General features: G+C 38.4%; 1 protein-coding gene across 1 annotated transcript in view; it reads right to left on the minus strand.

The window, feature by feature from the left end:
* Window positions 1-9209, minus strand: part of SEC16A (SEC16 homolog A, endoplasmic reticulum export factor) — a 45007-nt gene extending 35798 nt beyond the window's left edge. The window contains exons 1-4 of the mRNA XM_044661272.1: window positions 7914-9209; window positions 5508-7832; window positions 3686-3819; window positions 206-303 (exon numbers count right to left, since the gene is read on the minus strand). Of these exons, the coding sequence (XP_044517207.1) occupies window positions 206-303; window positions 3686-3819; window positions 5508-7832; window positions 7914-9209 (3853 nt within the window). The remainder of the gene's footprint in view (window positions 1-205; window positions 304-3685; window positions 3820-5507; window positions 7833-7913) is intronic.
* Window positions 9210-20069: the final 10860 nt, after the last annotated feature.

A 20069-nucleotide genomic window follows, 5' to 3' on the forward strand; every position in this document is an offset into this window, starting at 1 on the left:
ATACTAGTACTTTCTTCATTTACAAATATCAATTACTTTAAACTAACTCTTCGACTAGATCATGTAATAAATTAGAAAGTTCCAAACAAAACCATCCCCACTAGTACTGCTCAGTAACGCCATAGGATATTATATATCTTTAAATAAAAACTATTACTGCCTGCCATAAGCATCTGTTAAATACAGTGATAATTTCTAAATATACCTCCATAATCATACTGGCCAGAGTAATAATTTGCATAGTAATCACTGTGACTGCTCCATCCACCTTTGGAAGTATAATATCCTTCAGGATACCCCTGTCTGAAAAACATTAAATAAAGTACAGTTAATATTTTTTCTGAAAGCATAACAAACTATCATTGTGCTCAAAGCAACAAGTGAGTAATTAGAGCTATTTAAGATACTAATTATGAAGTATGGGACAGGAATGCTGAAACAAATTCACTGAATAATTAATACAGTAATAATTCAATTTCATCTCAGGTCACTAATTGTCATGGTAACAGCCATTTAATGTGAAAAGAATGGTCTTTTTTTATATGTTCTAGGGGCCCACACCATATAAAACAGAGTTAAGACAGGCTCTAGCTAGAGTGTATGCTACCAATCCCAGCAAATGAAAAAAAAAGTGACTGGGCCAACTTTCCATTATTAAAGATGCCTACCTTGCTCAAATTTTAACCACAATTTCAGAGCTTTACTATATTATTTGCCTTCAACTGTTTTAAGAGTCATAGCTATATTTTACTTTAGCTAACTAGATATACAAATCCAAACTTACAAAACAGATAAGATGATTATTTATATCATAAAAGAATTCTTGCTTTTTCAAAGACTTTACCAATTTTACTTTTAAATTTTTAAAAGTTTTAAATTCCCCTGTTGTATTTCTGATAGAATTTATTTTCTATAATTTACATATACCTCCTTAGGAGTCAATGTACTGTACCTTATAAAAAGCAAGTACTTTGGTACATACAAATACTTATGTTGCAATTAATGTCTAATGTAACTTGGAATATAGGAAAATGCTCACTCTTGTGCTAGGCTTGAATGGTTTCATTTAGATTAAACAAATCACTTAATGAAAGGTACATTCAAAACCCAAGGTGGAGATTGATTTTGATGCTGGAATTATGATGAACCTAGAATGTTTCTCAAGCTAATACAGGACAGTAATTGTGACAAACTGCATGTGTGGATATTTTAAAGGAGTGGAGCAAATGCACAGGTAAAAAAAAGTCACCCCCAAAAGGTGTCAAAATGAAGTAAAAAATTCACTCAGAAGAGTGATAGAGAAGCAAATCATGGCTACAGTTACAAAAGTAGACTCAGCCTCTCTCACTTTTTCTTTGGCTAGATTGGTTTTTTCAGTATCTTATTGCCATCTTCAGCTTCCTGTAATTAACACCTATGTTAATCAGTAGGATGAGAGAGAAAACTGGAAAGGCTAGAAGGACCTTACTTGCCTAACCTTCCTTATCTATCCAACCTCTAAGGAATTCAAGAAACAAGTGCCCATTTGTTTCAAATTTTAGCACCTAAGGTAATCTATGCTTTCCAGATGGCAAAATAATATATTGAATCTAAAGTATTAAACAGTGTATTTCATTTAAAATTTCATAAAAAGACTCTTTTTTTAAAGGGAGAAAGTAATTGTCACTGTGCTTTATAAAGAATGACTGCCTTTACAAATACCTAAATGTGTATCTTACAGTAATACACATAAGGCAGTAAGGCAAGGAGAAAGTTTTTGTCTTCTGGTAAAATATAAAAAGATTCATTGTATAAAATTCTGTTAAAAATTAAAAATATCAATATTATTACTTCACTATTGAGGATTTACAGCATCAAAGAGAACTTTTATAAGCAGAAAGCAAAACATAAGTTTTAACATATTCTATAATAACTACATGTAGGCCCAATGATGCCTCTATTCTGAGACTGAGCAGTCACAAATACAAGATCTGACAATGGAAAGTTAAATAATTTAAATATAGTTGACAGTATCCATATATACTTGTATTACTGCTTGCTCTCTGCCCACTAATTATAATAGGAATGAAACAGGAAGAAAAATTGTTCTCCAGTTCGAAAAATACCCTATTCTGCAATGTAAAAACATTTCACAGATTTTATCAAATCTAACGTGAAAGAAAATGTAATAGATCTAATACAATCCCTCAATTTTACTGAGGAGGCAATACATGGCTTAAAATCTTATCCAGTAAAAAGCATATCAGAGGTAGTTGTAAAAGAGACACATAATAAAATGTAATAGGACTAATAAGACAGATCCTCATTTCAGATTCTGTAAGTCTATCCTGATCGCCTATTATATAGAGTGTTACTATTAGATGGCATGGTCCAATCAGAAATCAAAAGTTAACAATGCTTCTACTACTAACAGAAGACTTAATGTCCAATATTCAAATAAATTTTCCATAGACAATCCTACATTAATTTAGAAGAGAAAAGGGAGGACTAGCTAGGATACAGGTTAAATTTAAGTGTTAAATGTCAGGAATACAGAGGATAGAAACTATAGGCCAAGGAAAGAAATAGGCAAGAACAAAAAGGAGCAACCACAAAGGAAACAAGATAAAACAAACAAGGCTCCTGTTTCAAAAACATAACATCTAAACTAAGTAATTGAAGGGGAGAGTTTATTTTCTAATACATATGGTAGGGAATTTAGAATAAAATTCAGAGATACTATTTTCCTACATGAAGTCATAGAATTATGTATATAAGTACAATATACATATTGTATATGTTTATACATATAGAAGTACAAAATACAAGTACAATGCAATAGGATTTTTATACACATACTTGCTCAGCATACAAATATCTCACTATTAAGTTGTAACCTTTTACATAATCAATCTATCTCCCTACCTACCTGATCAAACTAGTGTCAACATTAGTCTATATAGTTACAGGTAATACTAATGCCACCTCAGCAATATTTACTCAGAAAGAGTATTTTAAAAAGTCCATGTCTTCAAGAGGGAAATAGATTACCATATTTACTGAAATCATATTCCGAGAAGGAATGGACATGGGCTTTTTTTCTCTACTTAATTTCTTTCCCTATTCCCTGCTATCCCCTGCAAGGACTGTGGTTTTCAGAACCAACAAAACATGCTCTCAAGACTTGATCAAGACCCTAGAAGACATCTGAATAACCAGCTTTGCCAAAAATAAAGAGAAGAATATTTAAGCACGCCTCTGTTTTCTCCAATTACTTTTTCCAAAATTTCAGAGCCTCCTCAACTAGAGTGACTGTAGCAGAAACAAATTTCCTAATATTTCTCTGAAATGGGGAAAATTATCTCCCTAAAAAGAGGAGGGAAAGGGTCAAAAGGAGTGCAGAGATCACAGATTTTACACAAAGTTCTTTACTACTGTTCAGGAACCTATTCTACCACAGTTTACAATTTCAAATACAAAATTAATTATACTTTAGTCCTATAGTTTTTAGTGACATTGTTTTTAGCACATTAAAATCAAGAATAAGTTAATTCTATAATTTATTTGTGCATATTTACTGCAAATTTGCATTTGCTGATTATGACCAACATTTAGACTAGTTACCTAATGTACAAAGTATGCATTGTCCAAATCATTAAATTAACATCATTTGAAAACAGAATATACTAAATTGTAGTTCCCATACCTGGAAGATGGTCGATCTGAGCAGTGACTAGCTCTGGAACTCGGACGCTCTGGCTCAGCATATCGATAGTTTTCAGCATAAGCAGCACTATTATCATAATGTCTATAACGAGGGTCATATGAGCCATAGGCATCCTCCTGGGAAAGAGAAAATCTTCTAAAGTTTATACATCACAAGATAAATGTTAGTAAATAAATAAATCAGCATAATTAGTTGAATAAAAATTTTCTCTTAAATAGTAGAAGTGAATTTGGTGTTTTAAACAACCACCATAAAAAGTGATACTCACTTCATCAGCAGCAGAATTTTAACTAATAACAGCAATTGCTCATGTTCACTAAATATATTACTCTTCTTCAAAGACCACTAACAAAGAAACAGACGACATCAACTCTGCCTGTGGCTAAACTGGCATAGAACTATTAGGTCTTTTCCTCAATTATAAAATTCTAAGATTCCATGATTCTACTTATTAGTCACCTCTATTGCATAAACATCCTTCTGGCAATTAAATGTACAATGCTATTTACCTAGATACTCCAGAACTAAACTAAATGTTACTAGAGCCAGCTATAAGTTATTCTGTTCTTACACAGTTTCCTCTGAGCAGGTCAAAGAATTTCAAAGTTCTCTATAAGTAAATCCATTAACATCTGATTAAGTGTTATAACTCATAGACTGAAAATTTGAGGCGAAGGAGTTGAAAAAATTCGAAGTGAATCTTAGAGAAAGATTGCTGTTAGAAAGTTGGGCTAAGAAGACTATTCACTCAAAAATGCCAAAACCTTATTCTCTATCTCAAATCCTTTCTATATAATCATCCACAAATGGCAGCAGAAAGTATACTTGACTATAAGTTGAGAAACCTGGATTTGTATTCTAGTCTTGTTACCAGCAAATAGCATTGTGACTTAGAACAAGTCACTCACCATTTTTGAGCTGAGTTTCTTTCCTCACCTGTAAATGCAGGGGGGAGAAGGGAGTTTGGTAAGGGGGAAAGTACTGAACTAGATGATCTCTTAGGTCATAAGAGCTATAATACCATAATTTTAGGTTTACTTTCTCCATTAGGTAAAAAAGCCGATTTTGTGTTTGAACAGAGGAATTTTTCAAAATCTTTTCTGTAAATATCACGTCAGCCTCCACTGAAGGTTAACTCTAGCATCACTGCTTAAGTAGCCTACAGATGACCCAGGGTTCTTAAAGGTTACACTGGGTTGTGGGTAGGTTTTCCTGAGCTAGAAAGGCTTCATGTATAGGCCTCTGGGGAATTGTTTGTTGTCTAAGGAACAGACCAGCTAAATTCAGAGAAACTTAGCACCACTATTTTAGCCACCAGGTGAGAAATGTTTTTGACTTCAGAAAGGCACCAAGACAATCTACAAAATTTAGAAGAGGATATACTCTGCAATGGTGGAAAGAAACCATATATAATGAAATCACATATTTCTGAGGTACTTTAGTAATATTACTAAGTGTAGAAGCATAAGTTTTTTCCCCTTACCTGTTAGTTTAACCAATATCAAAGAAAAGATTATGCTCTTATCATTTCTCTTTGCTTTAATTCCATTAGCTTTATAAAGTATTTTTCCTAAAGACTTCCACCCTAATGATGTTAAAATGATTCATGTTATTTCTAAAGTTTCTTACAATGGTCTTTATATTAGAAATTATGGCAAAGCTTCACTTATAAGTCTATGCTTTCATCATCAACTAATTCAATACAACATATATCTTGATCACAAGCCAAAATATCAAAACCAAAACTATCAACAGTAAGATATTTATAAATATAGGTTGGTCAAAAGGCACCGACACTTACCGGATAATAAAGGGAAGCTGTTCTAGGATCTGAAGGATAGGGTGGTGGATACTGAGGTTGATAGGTATCATAAAGATGCCTATAATAGTAATAAGTTGACAGGTTCGAAGGTGGACCAAAAGCATTCTGAGGAGTCTGTGATGGTGGCCATTGCTGCTCTTGCTGACTAGCTGGTTGGCCAGAGTGAGCTGAGGTTGTTGGAACACTAGATGATTGTGAGAGTTGCTGCTGGTCTACCTTACCCTGGCTTGGTAGTTGGGGTGAATTTCCAGATGGTAAGGAATCAGGCTGATTTCCAGAGTTTGAAGAATCTGATGCTGTCTTGGGCACCTGAGCAGCTGATGACCCTTGTTGCTGAGGAGGTAGGGCCCCTGGCTGGGATTTATCAGGGACAATCTGCTGCTGTACATCTTTTGTTACCTGTTGGTAAAAATGTTCTTTATCATGCAATTCAGGCCCAGACTGACTGGTATGATTAGTGATGGCTTGTTGAGAAAATGTTGGACCACTAGAATGTGATGTATTATGTATTCGCACAGAATTGTCTGTACTGTGATTTTCCAAAGTCCGGTTCAGTGTAAAGTCAAGTGCTCCAGAAGTTTCTTCCTGATAATTGGTGAGATTTGTTTTATTAACATGGGGTATTAGGGTGCTGTTCACTGGTGGAACTAACATTACACCAGTGTTTCCAGAAGGAAGATTAGTCCCAGGAGAAGCAGACAAATTAACCATTGGTTTAGTAGTGTATTCAGAAGAAAAACTTTCTGAATTCTGATTTTTTTGACATTCTGGAACCAAGTTAAGTGGCATCTGATGAGATGGTGGTTGAACTAATAAGTTGGGAGACTGATTAGGAACCATTTCAGAAGTGGTACCAGGACCTTGTGAAAAATTACTATGGGAATGATTGGTAGGTAATGGTGAATTAACAGGAGATGCAGCTTGAGTCCCAGACAAGGGAACGCTTTCCCCAGGTACACCAGCACATAGAGGCTGACTGCTTGGGGCAGACTTGTCCCCCACTCCAGAATCTTTGCAAGAACGATTATTTTCATTATGACTTAATTGATTAGACAAAGACACAGAAAAATTAATGGGTTGGGTCAAATTATAGCTTTGATTAGGCTGGGCAATCAAGATTGGTTGATTCTGTAAAGATTCAGTGGGTGGTGAGGATAATAAACTTGCATAACCAGAACTTGCCTGAGACTGAAGGGCCTCCTCTTCTCCCATTTTGGGAGGGTTCTCAAGGTTTTCAGAGGACACATTGCCATCCGGGGGAGCATGGAGAGGAATAGAGCCTGGTTTACATGGCTGTAGACTGGTTAATCCCTCATCTGGAGGTTGAATGATTTCAGAAGATTTAGCAGGTACATAAAGTGCAGGGGCAGCTGGTGCGAGGAGAACATTTCCTCCAAAGTTAGGTAGTTCATTCTGTGCCCACAAAGTAGTTGCAGGGCTCTCACACTTTTTAGTGGCACCTTGAGCCCTTGAGGGTCGTTTTTCAGATGCCAATGGTACGTTTTCCAAAAGTGTTCCACCAACATGGGAAAGCATATTAACAGTTTCATCAGTTGTTGTAAGAGGCAAAGGATGTGCACGAGGGGTAAAAATTGTTTCCATGTTGTCTGGAGGTTGTTCCAGATTACCTGGTGAGGCAGCTGGTATTGTAACAGTTGGTTTACTGCTATTCTGCTTGGAATGGTTCTCTCTTAGTTCACCCACCACATTTGCTCTGTCTGCCTCAATAGGTTTTACTCCAACTCCATGGGACCTTACAGGTTCAAAAGAACTATTTGCACTTGTCTGAAATATTCCTGTAGGCTTAGGAGGACTTGGAGTTGGAGGCTGGGAGAGATTGCTCTGATAATTCTTATTTATATTGTTATCATTTGTCTCCCCTACCAAAGGAGAAGAATCAATCTGCTTAAAAAAACTATCTGAAGCTTCTTCATTAGGCTTCCCAACCTCTTGCTGAATAAATGTGCCCACTGATTCTTGGGGTCTTGTTGAACTAGATATACTCCTATGACTTATACTACTATAGTTGGAGGATACACTATCAGATCGGACTGGGTGAGGTACTGAGTCAGGTGCCTCTAGATTTGGCCCTCCTTCAGCATAACTTACAATACTGTGCTTTGAAACTGACTGCCCTGGGAGTGGCCCATATCTGAACTGATCGTTTGAAGAGGAAGGATTCAAATTTGGGGGTTCACTTGGTGGAACTTCTTGATTTTGAATGCACTCTAAGTTCTCAACATTTTCATACTGTGAGCCAACAGTACCACAAGTTTTAACAGTACATGCCTTGTCATCGTTAACATAAATATCACAGTTTTTAGTGGTTTGTTTATCATGCTGGTTACATGTAGACTGTGAAAAGTATTGCTGGGCCTCTAGTCCCTGTTGAGAAGATTCATTAGCTGAACCTTTAGGAACTGATGACTGAAAAGGGGCACTTGCTCCAACCTGCATAGGATGAGGAAGGTGATGGCATCCATGTCCAGAATTCGATGGAAAGCCATCAAAGTCAGACTTAACAGCAGTGTCTGTTTTTTCTGATGAAAGATTTTCCTCATTTTCTGCCTCTTCCCCTTTGAAAAACATTGTAATAGTTCCTGAATTTGCTTCTGGGGGTACATGACTTGTTACAGCTTCAGTTCTATGCTGTGGTTGGTTTTCTAAGCTATTTCCCTGAGCAATGGGATTAACTAGAGTAGGGTCTGGTAAATGCTGTTTACTCCCTCCTAGATTCTGTCTAAAATCCTGACTAGGCCAACTACTATTCACTCCTAGATTTTGCCTAAACATATTTTCAGGCTGAAAGTTATTTGCTGTGTAGTTGCCACTCTGAGAAGGGACTATCTCACTCTTTTCACTAACCAAGGGTCCTGATGGAGACACAAATGGGACATGTTGCTGATGTCCAGGAACTTGATGCATATTTGCTTGAGGAAAAAAATGAGAACTACTAGAAGCAAGGGGAACTGCATTCTGAGAAGGTGGCTCGGTATATGGTGAATAATTCTGAATTGAAGACTGTGGACTTCCTTGAACTGGTCTCCATTGAACTGGGGTTTGCTGATGAGGTTGAGGAAAGAATGATGTAGTTGGTGCTGGAGTGCCACCATTTGGATCTTGCCTACTTAGTGGCCTACCAGGCAGAGGCACACCACACTGAAGATGTCCCCCCAAAGAATTTTCAAGTCCTGCTCCAGGATTATAATGAGAAGGAACAGATGAAGCCTGAATTCCAGGTTCTACAGTTGGATGAATTTCTGCACTACTATTCATAACATGTCCAGGCATTGCAACAGGAGCCAATACATTTGTAAACGAATCAGTATTTACTTCAGGTTGTGATACAGGCCCAGACAAAGATGTATAAAGTCCTTGTGAATTATCCCCTGCATGGGTATGAGGTACATGCATACCAGGTGGCTGAGAAAACATTGGTGAGGAAGGACCTTGCATAACAAGTGAGTTGCCTTTGGACGGATTGCCTAATGCTGTTCCTTGTGGAGTCTGTCGGCCAAATGCGAAAGGATCTGTTACAGGCTGCACTGGGCCAGCTACAGCAGTCATTGGTGCATTAGCCCGCCTGCTATATGGGCTGTTAGACCAATACATATTGCGAGGACCTCCTACAGGAGGTGGTCCTCCTGTTCCAGAAGGAACAGTCTGAGGTGGTGGCTGCATCATTCACTTCTTGCCAAGTCAGTCTTGCAAAGTCAGATGCTTTTGGCCCAAAGAAGCTGAAGACAGGTTTTCCTTAAGCTAGAAAAAGAAAATTTAAAGAAATAAAAAACATTATAAAGAAATACAAAAAGTTATAATGACTAACATATATTCAAAGGTCACTTCATGAAAAAGTTTTTAAGATGGTTTCGATTCATTCATGGACTATTAGTAATACAACCCTGCTGCTAGTAAGGAAAATTTTTATACTTGCTTTATCATTATCCCCACAATACCAATCTATTTAATTTGTTTATTAATAATTGAGGACCACTAAAACTAAAGTACATCACCATATGGTGTAAGATGTTTCTATTTTGAAGATTAACTTTTAAAATAAAAGAAATAAAACCCAGAAAACCCTCCATTATCCCATCTTTACAAACAAAAGGAAATGGGGAAAATTTAATTTAATATGTTTTCATCTAAAAGGTCCTTTATACTATGAGGTAAAGTATCTCATTTTTTAATAGCTAGCATTAATAACAGCTTTTAATAGCTAGCATTTACATGTGACAATTGCTTTACAAATATGATCTCATTTTAACATATAACCCTATGAGGGAGGTGCTATTATCATCCTCATTTTCTAAATAAGGAGAGAGGTAGACTAAAGTTAATTAACTTGGCCATGGTCATATAATTATTAAGAGTCTGAGGCACAATTTAAACTAGGGTGTTTCTGACACTAAATCTAGTATTCTATCCACTATGCCACAAGCATAAAGCAAATAGCTGATGGTTCTAAGTCTACCCTGTAACAAAACAAGAGTGTATCTTAACAGCCAAAATAATAGCAGGCAACACTGCTTAAACTAAAAACCATTGGTTAAAAAAAAAGATGAAATGGGGGCGGGGGGAGGGGATGAGCTAGGTGGCTCAGTGGACTGGTTGAGATGTGAGGTCCTGGATTAAAATCTGGCCTCAGATACTTCCTAGCTATGTGACCCTGGACAAGTCACTTAACTCCCATTGCCTAGTCCTTTCTGCTCTTCTGCCTTGGAACCAATACAAAGTATTTATACTAAGATAGAAGGGGAGGATTAAAAAAAAAAAAAAGTGAAATTGAACATAATTTTAATGTGGCATCTAAACAGCAACCTAAAGTCCCAATTCATACATTTCCAAAATTGGCAGCACATCAATAAATTTCCTGCAGAAAACAAAAGGGATGATCACTCTACTGCAAATATTAATAACATGGAAATAGGTCTTGATCAATGATACATGTAAAACCCAGTTGAATTGCTCACTGGCTTCGGGAGGGAGGAGGGAAGGGAAAGAATATGAATCATGTAATCATGGGAGAATACCCTAAATTAAATAAATAAATTTTGGGGGGGAAAAGAACAAAAGGGAGGGATCCATATAATATGCAACACATTAAGTTCTAACTGAAAACAATTCATAATTTAAGGCAACTAACTGCATACTTATCTCAGCTGAAAGTCTTTATTTTCTATTTATAAATCCTTTTGTTTTATAAAAAAAGTTTATCTAATCAAATAAAAAGTACTTTGGTAAAAGCCCTCTGAGGATATATATGAAAAACTCCAAATATAATCATTGTATAATTCTGAATATGGCAGTTCTTAATTTTTTAGATATAATTTAGTCCACAAACAGCTTCACTAAATACTAATTTTGATAAATCTTTTAGTACTTTTATACTGTTCATTTGTTTCCCCAGGGTTTAATACAGAGTCTGGCAATTTGAAGGAGCTCAATAAATGTCTCTTGATTGATTTACTTCAAGCCAAGTTAAAACCATGTAAAAGTAAATAAGTAAATCTACAACTGGACTTTATATTGCTTGATAGCAGAACAAATGAAGAATCTTTCTCAGATTTTCAAAATGATAGGTTAGAATTCCATTCAACTCAGGGTCAGCTAGGGAGCACAGAGGATTGAGCACCAGGCCTGGAGGTGGGCAGACTTGGGTTCAAATTTGACCTTAGACACTTCTTAGCTGTGTGACTTTGGGTGAATCACTTAACCCCAATTGCTTAGCCCTAACCATCATTCTCTTAGAACTGATACTAAGACAGAAGGTAAGGGTTAAACAAATATTCTATTCAACACACACAAACTATAGTTTCATGACTGAATATCATAATATTTCAATTAGTGAAGATGCATTCCAAAAATGTATTTTTGTTGTCAGAAACTCTGTTTATAAATCAACCAGCATTTACTAAGTGCCTCCTAAGTGGCCAAGCACCCTGCTAAGTGCTGGGGATACAAGGAAAAACAAGATAATCCTTGCTCTGGAGGAGAATAGATTTAATTTGTTACTAAAAGTATAGCAAAGGGGGCATAAGAAAGGTCTTCCAGGACAAGCATTCAAGCATTTCCTCACTTCCTCTGACTCTCAAAATTCAGTCCCTGTTGTCCCCCAAAATTTATTAATCCAAACTAACAATGTAGTGTTTTAGAAAGAACATTAGATAAAAAATTGAAGATTTGTGTTCTAAACTGTTTCTTACTAGGACCTTCACTTCATTTTCTCTGGGAAGAATATGGAAGGGGGCAGCTGGGTAGCTCAGTGTATTGAGAACCAGCCTAGAGACGGGAGGTCCTAGGTTCAAATCTGACCTCAGACACTTCTCAGCTGTGTGACCCTGGACAAGTCACTTGACCCCCATTGCCTACTCTTACCACTCTTCTGCCTTTGATCCAACACAAAGTATTAACTAAAAGACGGAAGGAAAGGGTTAAAAAAAAAAAAAAAAAGAATATGGAAATAGATGAGGAGTCTGAGGGTATAAATCTAAAGGTGATCCCACTGAAGTCCTGATCCTAAGGCCAGAACCCAAACTGCTGACTTCTAAAACAAATCTTACCTGAATTTCATTCTGGGTTTTATAAGTTTTCATTTAAATCTTTCCCTAATTTTTAAAAGAAATTAGAAGTCTTCCAAAATATAGGGGTGGTTAGCTGAGAAATATTTTATAAGGTAAAAAAGAAAATTACTTGCCCACAAATTTTTTTCCTTAACAGCTTTTTTTTTTAAAAAGCAATATGACATGACAATACTCAACTTTATCCAAAACTACACCTAATTTGAACATTCTACTTCACTGCTGCCTTCCTCTTGTAACAAGTAAAACAATGCACACAGGCACTGAATTTATTACTATTAAGTATGGCACTTTATTCATTTTGGAATGTTACATTGAGTAATATTATTACTACACAACTTCAAATTAACCTCCCTTTATAAAAAAGGCAAAAAGACTGTTTCAAAGAAACCAACTTATCTTCTCACAGATAAATTATTCATAAACTGATCTCTTCAATTGAGCTGAATTTCGTCCCTATTAAATACCCTGTTATAGACAGCTACATTTTCTGCACCAATGCCTTGTTATGAGCAAAACTAAATATCCATAAAATATGTGCTCTTGAAAATGTTTTAGGCTATAAGTAGAATGTAAATATATGTGTCAAGGAAACCCCTAAACTCTTCAGCCCATCTATAGTCTTCCTTTGTGGTAAGGTGACAATTGTTCAACTAACTTTGGTACTAAGGAAGAATACAGATAAATAAAAACTACACACTTAAGTTCTACCAAACACACAGCTGGAGAAAAATCAATCCACCTAAATAATCACTAAAGTCATTTCTGCTTCTCTGAAAGGGCTTTTACAATCAGAAACTTACAAAATACTTTTATTTCTAAGGCTTTTGAATGGAATTTAAAGAAATACTATTTGTAATAATATTGCTGAAGCAATTTAGTCAACAACAAAAGACTTAAGGTAAAGCATTATTTTGTCCTCTAACTTCCTTTGCAATATGCCATTGTCCTCCTTACCAAAGATGGAACAATGAAAAACAATGCACAGTAGAGATAAAGTTGAAATGTACAAAAACAATTCTTAAATAATAACCACACAACAAATGATTGAGTTAATATTTACTTGTTATCCAGTAATAATAATATACAATAATAAGAAATGCCCTCCTAAAACCCAGGTTCATACATATTTAAAAGAAAAGTCAACTAGCAACACACATCTAATCTATCAAGCAGTTTAAAATATTAAAGTATAATACTGCACCAACTGATCTCAAAGTGTCTTCTAACAAAGTGTTCAGACACAAAGTTTCTACTGAAGGTGTTTGCAGGGAAAAAAAAACATAATTAAATTCCTCTTTTTAAAATTTGTTAAAAATATAGCTAACATTTCTACTTTAGGGATATACTGATCACCTCTGAAAGAAAAAAACATAAACAAAGCTCCTGCCATAAAGGGTAAAGCCAAAACAAAACCATACCTAAGGGAAGCTCAGTCATCCAGTGGAGACAAAACATTCATCTACTGAGGCACCTCAAAGCAAAGACACCAAAGGAACTAGAACTATGAATATTACAGCTTATCCTATAAAAAACTTCAGGTTTCTTTTAAGGAGTCTGAATGTTTTTTTTAAAAGCAATTAAAAAAAAATTCTGACAACATCGACTCCACGGGATCAAGAAAGTAACCACTTGTCCAAGACCCTTTAGATACTGTCAAATTAGCCTATAGCTAAAGAAACAGTACAAATCTCTTTTATTTCAACTCAGCTCTAAAGTGTTATGATTTTTATGACCTGTGGCCCACATTCAACCATGACACAACATCTATCCGATGTGGAAAAAGTCCCTAGCAGTTCAACCACCACCATGCAAGTTGAAAAGTATAAGCTGTAAGGTAAGCAAAGTCATTCTAAGATGCACTGTTCTAAAATTTCCAAACTTTGTTTTATCTTTAGCTGCACTTTCCTCCATAAGAGAGCTATGCATGGAGCCCCTGATATTCAAGTATTGATCTTCAATAATCACTACAAAATAAAGATCCCAAAGGAAATAAAAAAAAAATCATACAAATTCCTATCATAGGAATGCCACTATTACTTATACCTGGAATACCTTATACCTGAATTTCACAAAGCTCCCTGCCTCTCGGCTTGATGAATTTCTATCCATTCTTTAAAGCCTTCCTAGGTGTCCTAATCAATAACTTCCCTACTTAGTCCTCTTGCAGCACTCTGTTTTGTTCATTGCCTATTACCTTATCTGTGATTGTACCATATTACCAGACTATAAACACCATAAGGGGAGGAATCATGCCTGAACTTTGTATCTTACCTAGCAACTAGTACACAATAGACACTATGTACACAATTGGATCTTCTAGGATCACAGGATTTGGGGTTGTAAGAGATCTTAAGGGTCACTGGATGTAATCCCCTCATTTTGAAGATGAGGAAAACATAAGCCCAGAGTCCCTAACAGCACATGGGTAATAAATGGCAGCGCAAGTATATCAGCCCAGGTCTTTTGACTCTAAATCCCAAAATCTCCTCTGAGCATCAGTTTTCTCATTTTTTAAAAAAAGGTAATAACATCTGTATTTCCTTTGGCTTTTTTTTTTTTTTTTGGTAAGACATAGTTCTCACTCGAGGAAAAGATGGTGAGGGGGAGGATAAAACAATAAAAGCTAATAGCAATTAGAAACATTGGAGAACAGTGTAAAGGAAAATAAATTAGAGCTGGATTTGGAGTCGGAAGACTTGAGTCTGGCTTCTGATGTTAACTTACTCTGTATACAATAGTCAGCACCCTAGTTACAGGCCTCAATCATCTCTCACTGGGAATACCTAATTGGACTCCAGGTTCTAGTCCTGCCATCATCATTTGGCTGCCAAAGTGATTCTCCTAAAGCACAGGAATGGCCATGGCACACATACTCCTTACTCAATTCCAGTGGCTCCCTATTACTTTCAAAATTAAATTTCAAAGTCCTTGGTTTGGCAATCATAGCACTTTATAACCTGGCTCTTTCCTAACTGTCCAGTCTTAAATTTTTGTGCTCTCTAAACTATGGTCCAGCTACACTGGCCCATTTATATCTCCTTTAACAGGGCCCTCTGTGACCCAACTGTGTTCCTTTTGCCCTGGCTGTCTCCCATGTCTTGACTTCTTAGCTTTTCTGACTTCCTTCAAGATTCAGTTTAGGGCAGCTGGGTAGCTCAGTGGATTGAGAGTCAGACCTAGAGGCGGGAGGTCCCAGGTTCAAATCTGGCCTCAGACACTTCCTAGCTGTGTGACCCTGGGCAAGTCACTTAACTCCCATTGCCTACCCTTTACCGCTCTTTTGCCTTGGAGCCAATACACAGAAGGGTTTAAAATTTAAAAAAAAAAAAAAAGATTCAGTTTAATCGCCTCATTCTGCAGGTGGTCTTGCCTGGTTCTCCAGGGTGCTACTGAGTTCCCTCTGAGATAAAATTCTACTTACTCTGTTTATAACTTGTATGTATGTAGTTATTGGCATGTCATCTCGATCAATAAAGTGTGAGCCCCTTGAAGGAAGGTTCTTTGTTTTTGCCTTTTTTTTGTATCCCCACTGCTTTGGCACAGTGTTGGACATGTGTTTAATTCTTGTTGACTAATGTCCACTGACCCCTAGCAAGTCTCTTAACCTGTTTCCTTTTCTCTAAAATGGAGGAACTGCTAGTTACAGTACCTACTTCAAAAGGTTGTGAAGAAAGCACTTTGTTGTGTTATTATTATTGAGAAGTGACAAGTAAACAAAGAGAAAACATACAAGAAAAAGCAAGAATCACCTAAAGTGGGTAATATCACAAGAATAGTATGATCTGAATTCTAAACCAGTTGGGTCACTATTTCTTTATGCCACTATGGGCAAGTCACTTGCCCTCTCAAGGCCTCAGTTTGTCCCTGGCCCAGTAAACTTTAAGCTGGACTGGATGATCTTTGTAGTTCTGTAGAATTTTGGAGTTGCAGGAGACCTTACAGATCCCTAATTACCACCACCTACAGTTTACAGATACAAACTTAGGTCCAGAGAACGTGCCTTTCACATAGTAGGCATTTGTGCTTAACTGAACAAGAAATGACTTGGGGAATACAAAGATAATAAGTACCAAGATTCCCACAAAGGTCCTCCTGACTCCACATCCAGGGATCTTTAAATCGCATGAAACTACTTCTCTGAAGAAGCGACTCCTCCAGGGTCGGTCCCAGGACAACTGGGTGCTGAACGAGAGCTGGAATCCAAGCATCCACTGTGCCCCAATGCCTCTACAATTGCAGGATCTCTGTTTGGAGAGCCGAGGAGGTTGGGGGAGGAAAGCAAGGAGCACCGAGGGCAGGCATGTGGAGGCCTCCCGGTTCTGGGGTTAGAATCCTGGAATGTCAGAGCTGGAATGCCCCCTAGGAATCACAGGATGTCGAGCTGGAAGGACTCTTGAAGATCACCTAGTTCCAATTCCCTCATTTTACCGACAGAGAAACCGAGTCTCCGGAAACTGACGAAACTTGCGCAGAGTGACAGAGTGGGTTAAGATAGAACAAGACCTCCTAACTCTCAACCCACTTGAAGGTCCCCACCGATCGGCTCCTCCCAACTCCGGGAAGGCTTCCCGGAGGCGGCGGCAACGGCAGACTCTGAAGGAAGCTCCTCAAGAGGTGGAGACGCCCGGTGCTCCCGGCTCACCTCTCCTCAGGGCTGGGGCTGCCCCGTCCCCGCCGGCCCCCACCCCCCACCCCCTGCTTACCTGACACAGCCCCGGTCAGGCCAGGCTCCCCCGTCCCACAAGCCCGCCGCGGGGAGGCCGCTGAAGCCACACCGCCGTTCCCCGAGAGTCTGCCCGCCTGCTCCTCTCAGCAGCCGCGGGGGAAGGCAGCGGTAGTGACAGTAGTGGCGACAGCGGCTCCGGCTCCCCCCAGCACAGACCCCACAGCCGCTGCAGCCATCTTGGCACATCCGGCTCCGGTTGCCTCGGCCGCCGCCGCCGCCGACGTGTCCGACCTTTACGTCACGGCGTGACCCCGCTTCGTCCCGCCCCCGACGCTAGCGTCACGGCCTTCACGGAAATGGAAGTGATTTCTCACCGGGGGGAAAAACTATCCAAGTTCTTTTTGCTGGATAAATTGCATGAAAGAGCAAGGTTCCTTACCCATGGATCAATTTGGAAAAATCTATCTTGAAGGTTGGTTACCTTGCCCTTCTCCAGAGAGGCTCGGATATTTCCGTCAATTACGGAGAGACCCGAAGCTAGGGAGGGTCAAGTGCGCGTGCGCTGTAGTTGGGATTTTTTTTTTTTTTTTTTTTTTTCCCCTCTTCGAAACCCCAGGAGGAACTTCAGTAAAGTAGGAGGGGGTGGGGACGGTAGCTGAATTTTCGAGACATGCGCAAAACCTCCAGCGTCCTAGTCAATAACAATCGAAGGTTTCGAAATCCGAGGCTCTCCTGGTGACTTACACAAATCAACTATGTTTGTGTTCCCGACGTTCACGAGTTCGAATCCCATACCTGAGAAACTAGTTTATACCTCGGAAACCATCTACTCCTAATTCTTATTTCTTGAGGAAACAGAGAAGTAAATTACCCATTGTTAAAGAAGTAGTCAGTGTCAGAGGCAGCATTTGAACCCAGGTCTTCTGACTCCAAATTCAATGGCTCCTTTGCCTCTTGGAGGAGGTCAAGGAGAGGGCGGGCGGGTGAGAATAGATGATAAGCAATCAAGATTAAATCTGTTTCTTGACTTTTGTCAAAACTCTACAGTGCTGTGTGACCCTGGGCAAGTCACTTAACCCCCATTACCAAGCCCTTACCACTGTTCTGCCTTGAAGCCAATACATAGTATTGACCCCAAGGCAGAAGAAGGTAAAGGGTTATTTAAAACAAAAACAAAAAAACAAAAAACAAAACCACTACAGTGATGCCTTCTGTCTTCCTTTGCTTCAGGTTGGATTTAAAAATTAATGAAGCCTGGACCTTGATCAAATCCCTTAATCTCCCTAGGCCACAGTAACCTCATTTGTAAAATCAGGGAGTTGTACTAGATGACCTTAGAGATGCAGTGGTCTAGAAAATAGGGATTGGGGAAGGTAAGGGAGACTGAAAACTTCACTGTTGAGGTTTTGGAAAAGGGAACAGTTTTTCAAGCTTGGCCTCAATATGTGATTGCATCACTTACCAAACCTCATATGCTGCTAATGCTGTTTAGTTTTTTCTTTAGAGGGTTGTCAGAGCACCTCCTACATTGCCAAAATGACTCAGAGACCTTGACAGGCATAAGACATGGGTGGAAAAAATAGTTTTGTGGTTTGTTTCCCTTGCATCCCCTCCACCCCTTGAATTTACATGATCAGAGCTACTTTATTTTGTTGGGGTCTTAAAACAATTTTGTTCTTTTTCTTGAAAGTTTAAACAGATCTGATAAAGCAAATAATCATCTCTGGTAAGTTAACATTTACTCTAAGAGATCTTTTACACCTTAATTGAACAAGTCATTATTTGAAGAGTTAAGTTGGTGCCCATTCCTGAGTCAGGTGCTATGAAGACAAAGATGAAGAAAAATAGCCCTTTTTTTATAACTTGACTGAGGTGGATAGTATATTTTTATTCCCATTTTACTAAAGGAAAGACTAAAGCCCAGAGTGATAGGCCTCGTCCCAAGTTAAACAGCTAATAAATATGCCAGTACTAGAACCCAAGTTCTCTTTACTCCTTGCACAGCCTGCCCTTTCTACTGTACCAGACTTCTGCTTTGAGTAGATTATAATCTTGCAAGGAAGACAAGGTTAATGCTCAGGTAACAATTAGATGACAATATAGAACAAAATGTGATGTGCTGGCCAGATTTATAGGGTACAATACAAGTACTCTAGAAGTTCAGAGAGGAAAGGGACCAATATAAAGTTAGGGCTTCCTGGAGGTGTAAAAGCTTCAATCAAGATTTTGCACAGAATCAGAAAATTGTTAGGATGAGAGAGGATTTACATCTGATTACAGATCATCCTCAGTTAGAAATGATACTATCTTATATTGCAATAGCCTGTTGGTTGGACTTCCTCCCTCAAGTCTCTCTCAGCTTCAGTCTGTCCACTCACCTATTAAATTGTTCCTCTTAGAATACAGGTCTGACCTCTTGCCTCTCATCACCCCATTCACTAAACTAAACCGTTTACTTCCAGGATCAAATATAAAATCCTCTGTTTGTTTCTTAAAGCCCTTCCTGATGTGGTCCCTTCCTATCTTTCCAGTCTTCTTATGTCTTACCCTCCTCCCTGTACTCTGATCCATTGGCACTTACTTCTTGTTGTTCTTCAAGTATAATGTTGTGGGAAAACACACCCCAAATTTGGAGCAGGATCTCACTTCAAGAATGGGAGGCTTAAGACTCCATTCAATACAGAAGCATAAAAGAATTTTATTTTAAAAAGTTGTTTTTAAGATAGTATAATAGTCTAGGCTGTTGAAATGGTCATGACAGTGATGGGCAAACTTTTTAAAGAGGGGGCCAAAGGAAAGGAAATGCTCATCTGTCAGTCTGTTTCTGAGACAACTCATTCAAAATTTCATTGTATTGTATTAGGAATAATGTCACATGCCAGATAGAACATTTCAGGGGGCCACATCTGGCCCGAGGGCTATAGTTTGCCCATCACTGGCCTAGGGTAATGTTGGCAAACCTTTTAAAGATCATGTGCCCAAACTGCACCTTCAAGCTGCCTGTGAGCTAAACTCCACCCCCACCTCCCCATTATCCTAGACTGTGTGAGGAGGAAATGCTAGAATTGGCTGCTGGGTGGAGGAGTGGGGCAGATGAAAAATGTCCTCAGGTGCAGTGGAGAGGGATAAGGGAGCAGCCCCCTCTAGGTCTTCTCTAGCTAGGGCTTAGGGGTTAGCAGAATAGTTTCAAAGCTGATGGAGTAGTCTCTCCCCATATCTCCCTATTAGGGTTTGCATATTTATTGAGGGTGCTGGTGTGCTAGAGCATGTGTGTGTTTGTGTGTGTCTGTG

The sequence above is a fragment of the Gracilinanus agilis genome, chromosome 2, assembly GCF_016433145.1.
Source record: "Gracilinanus agilis isolate LMUSP501 chromosome 2, AgileGrace, whole genome shotgun sequence".
Taxonomy (NCBI): Eukaryota; Metazoa; Chordata; class Mammalia; order Didelphimorphia; family Didelphidae; genus Gracilinanus; species Gracilinanus agilis.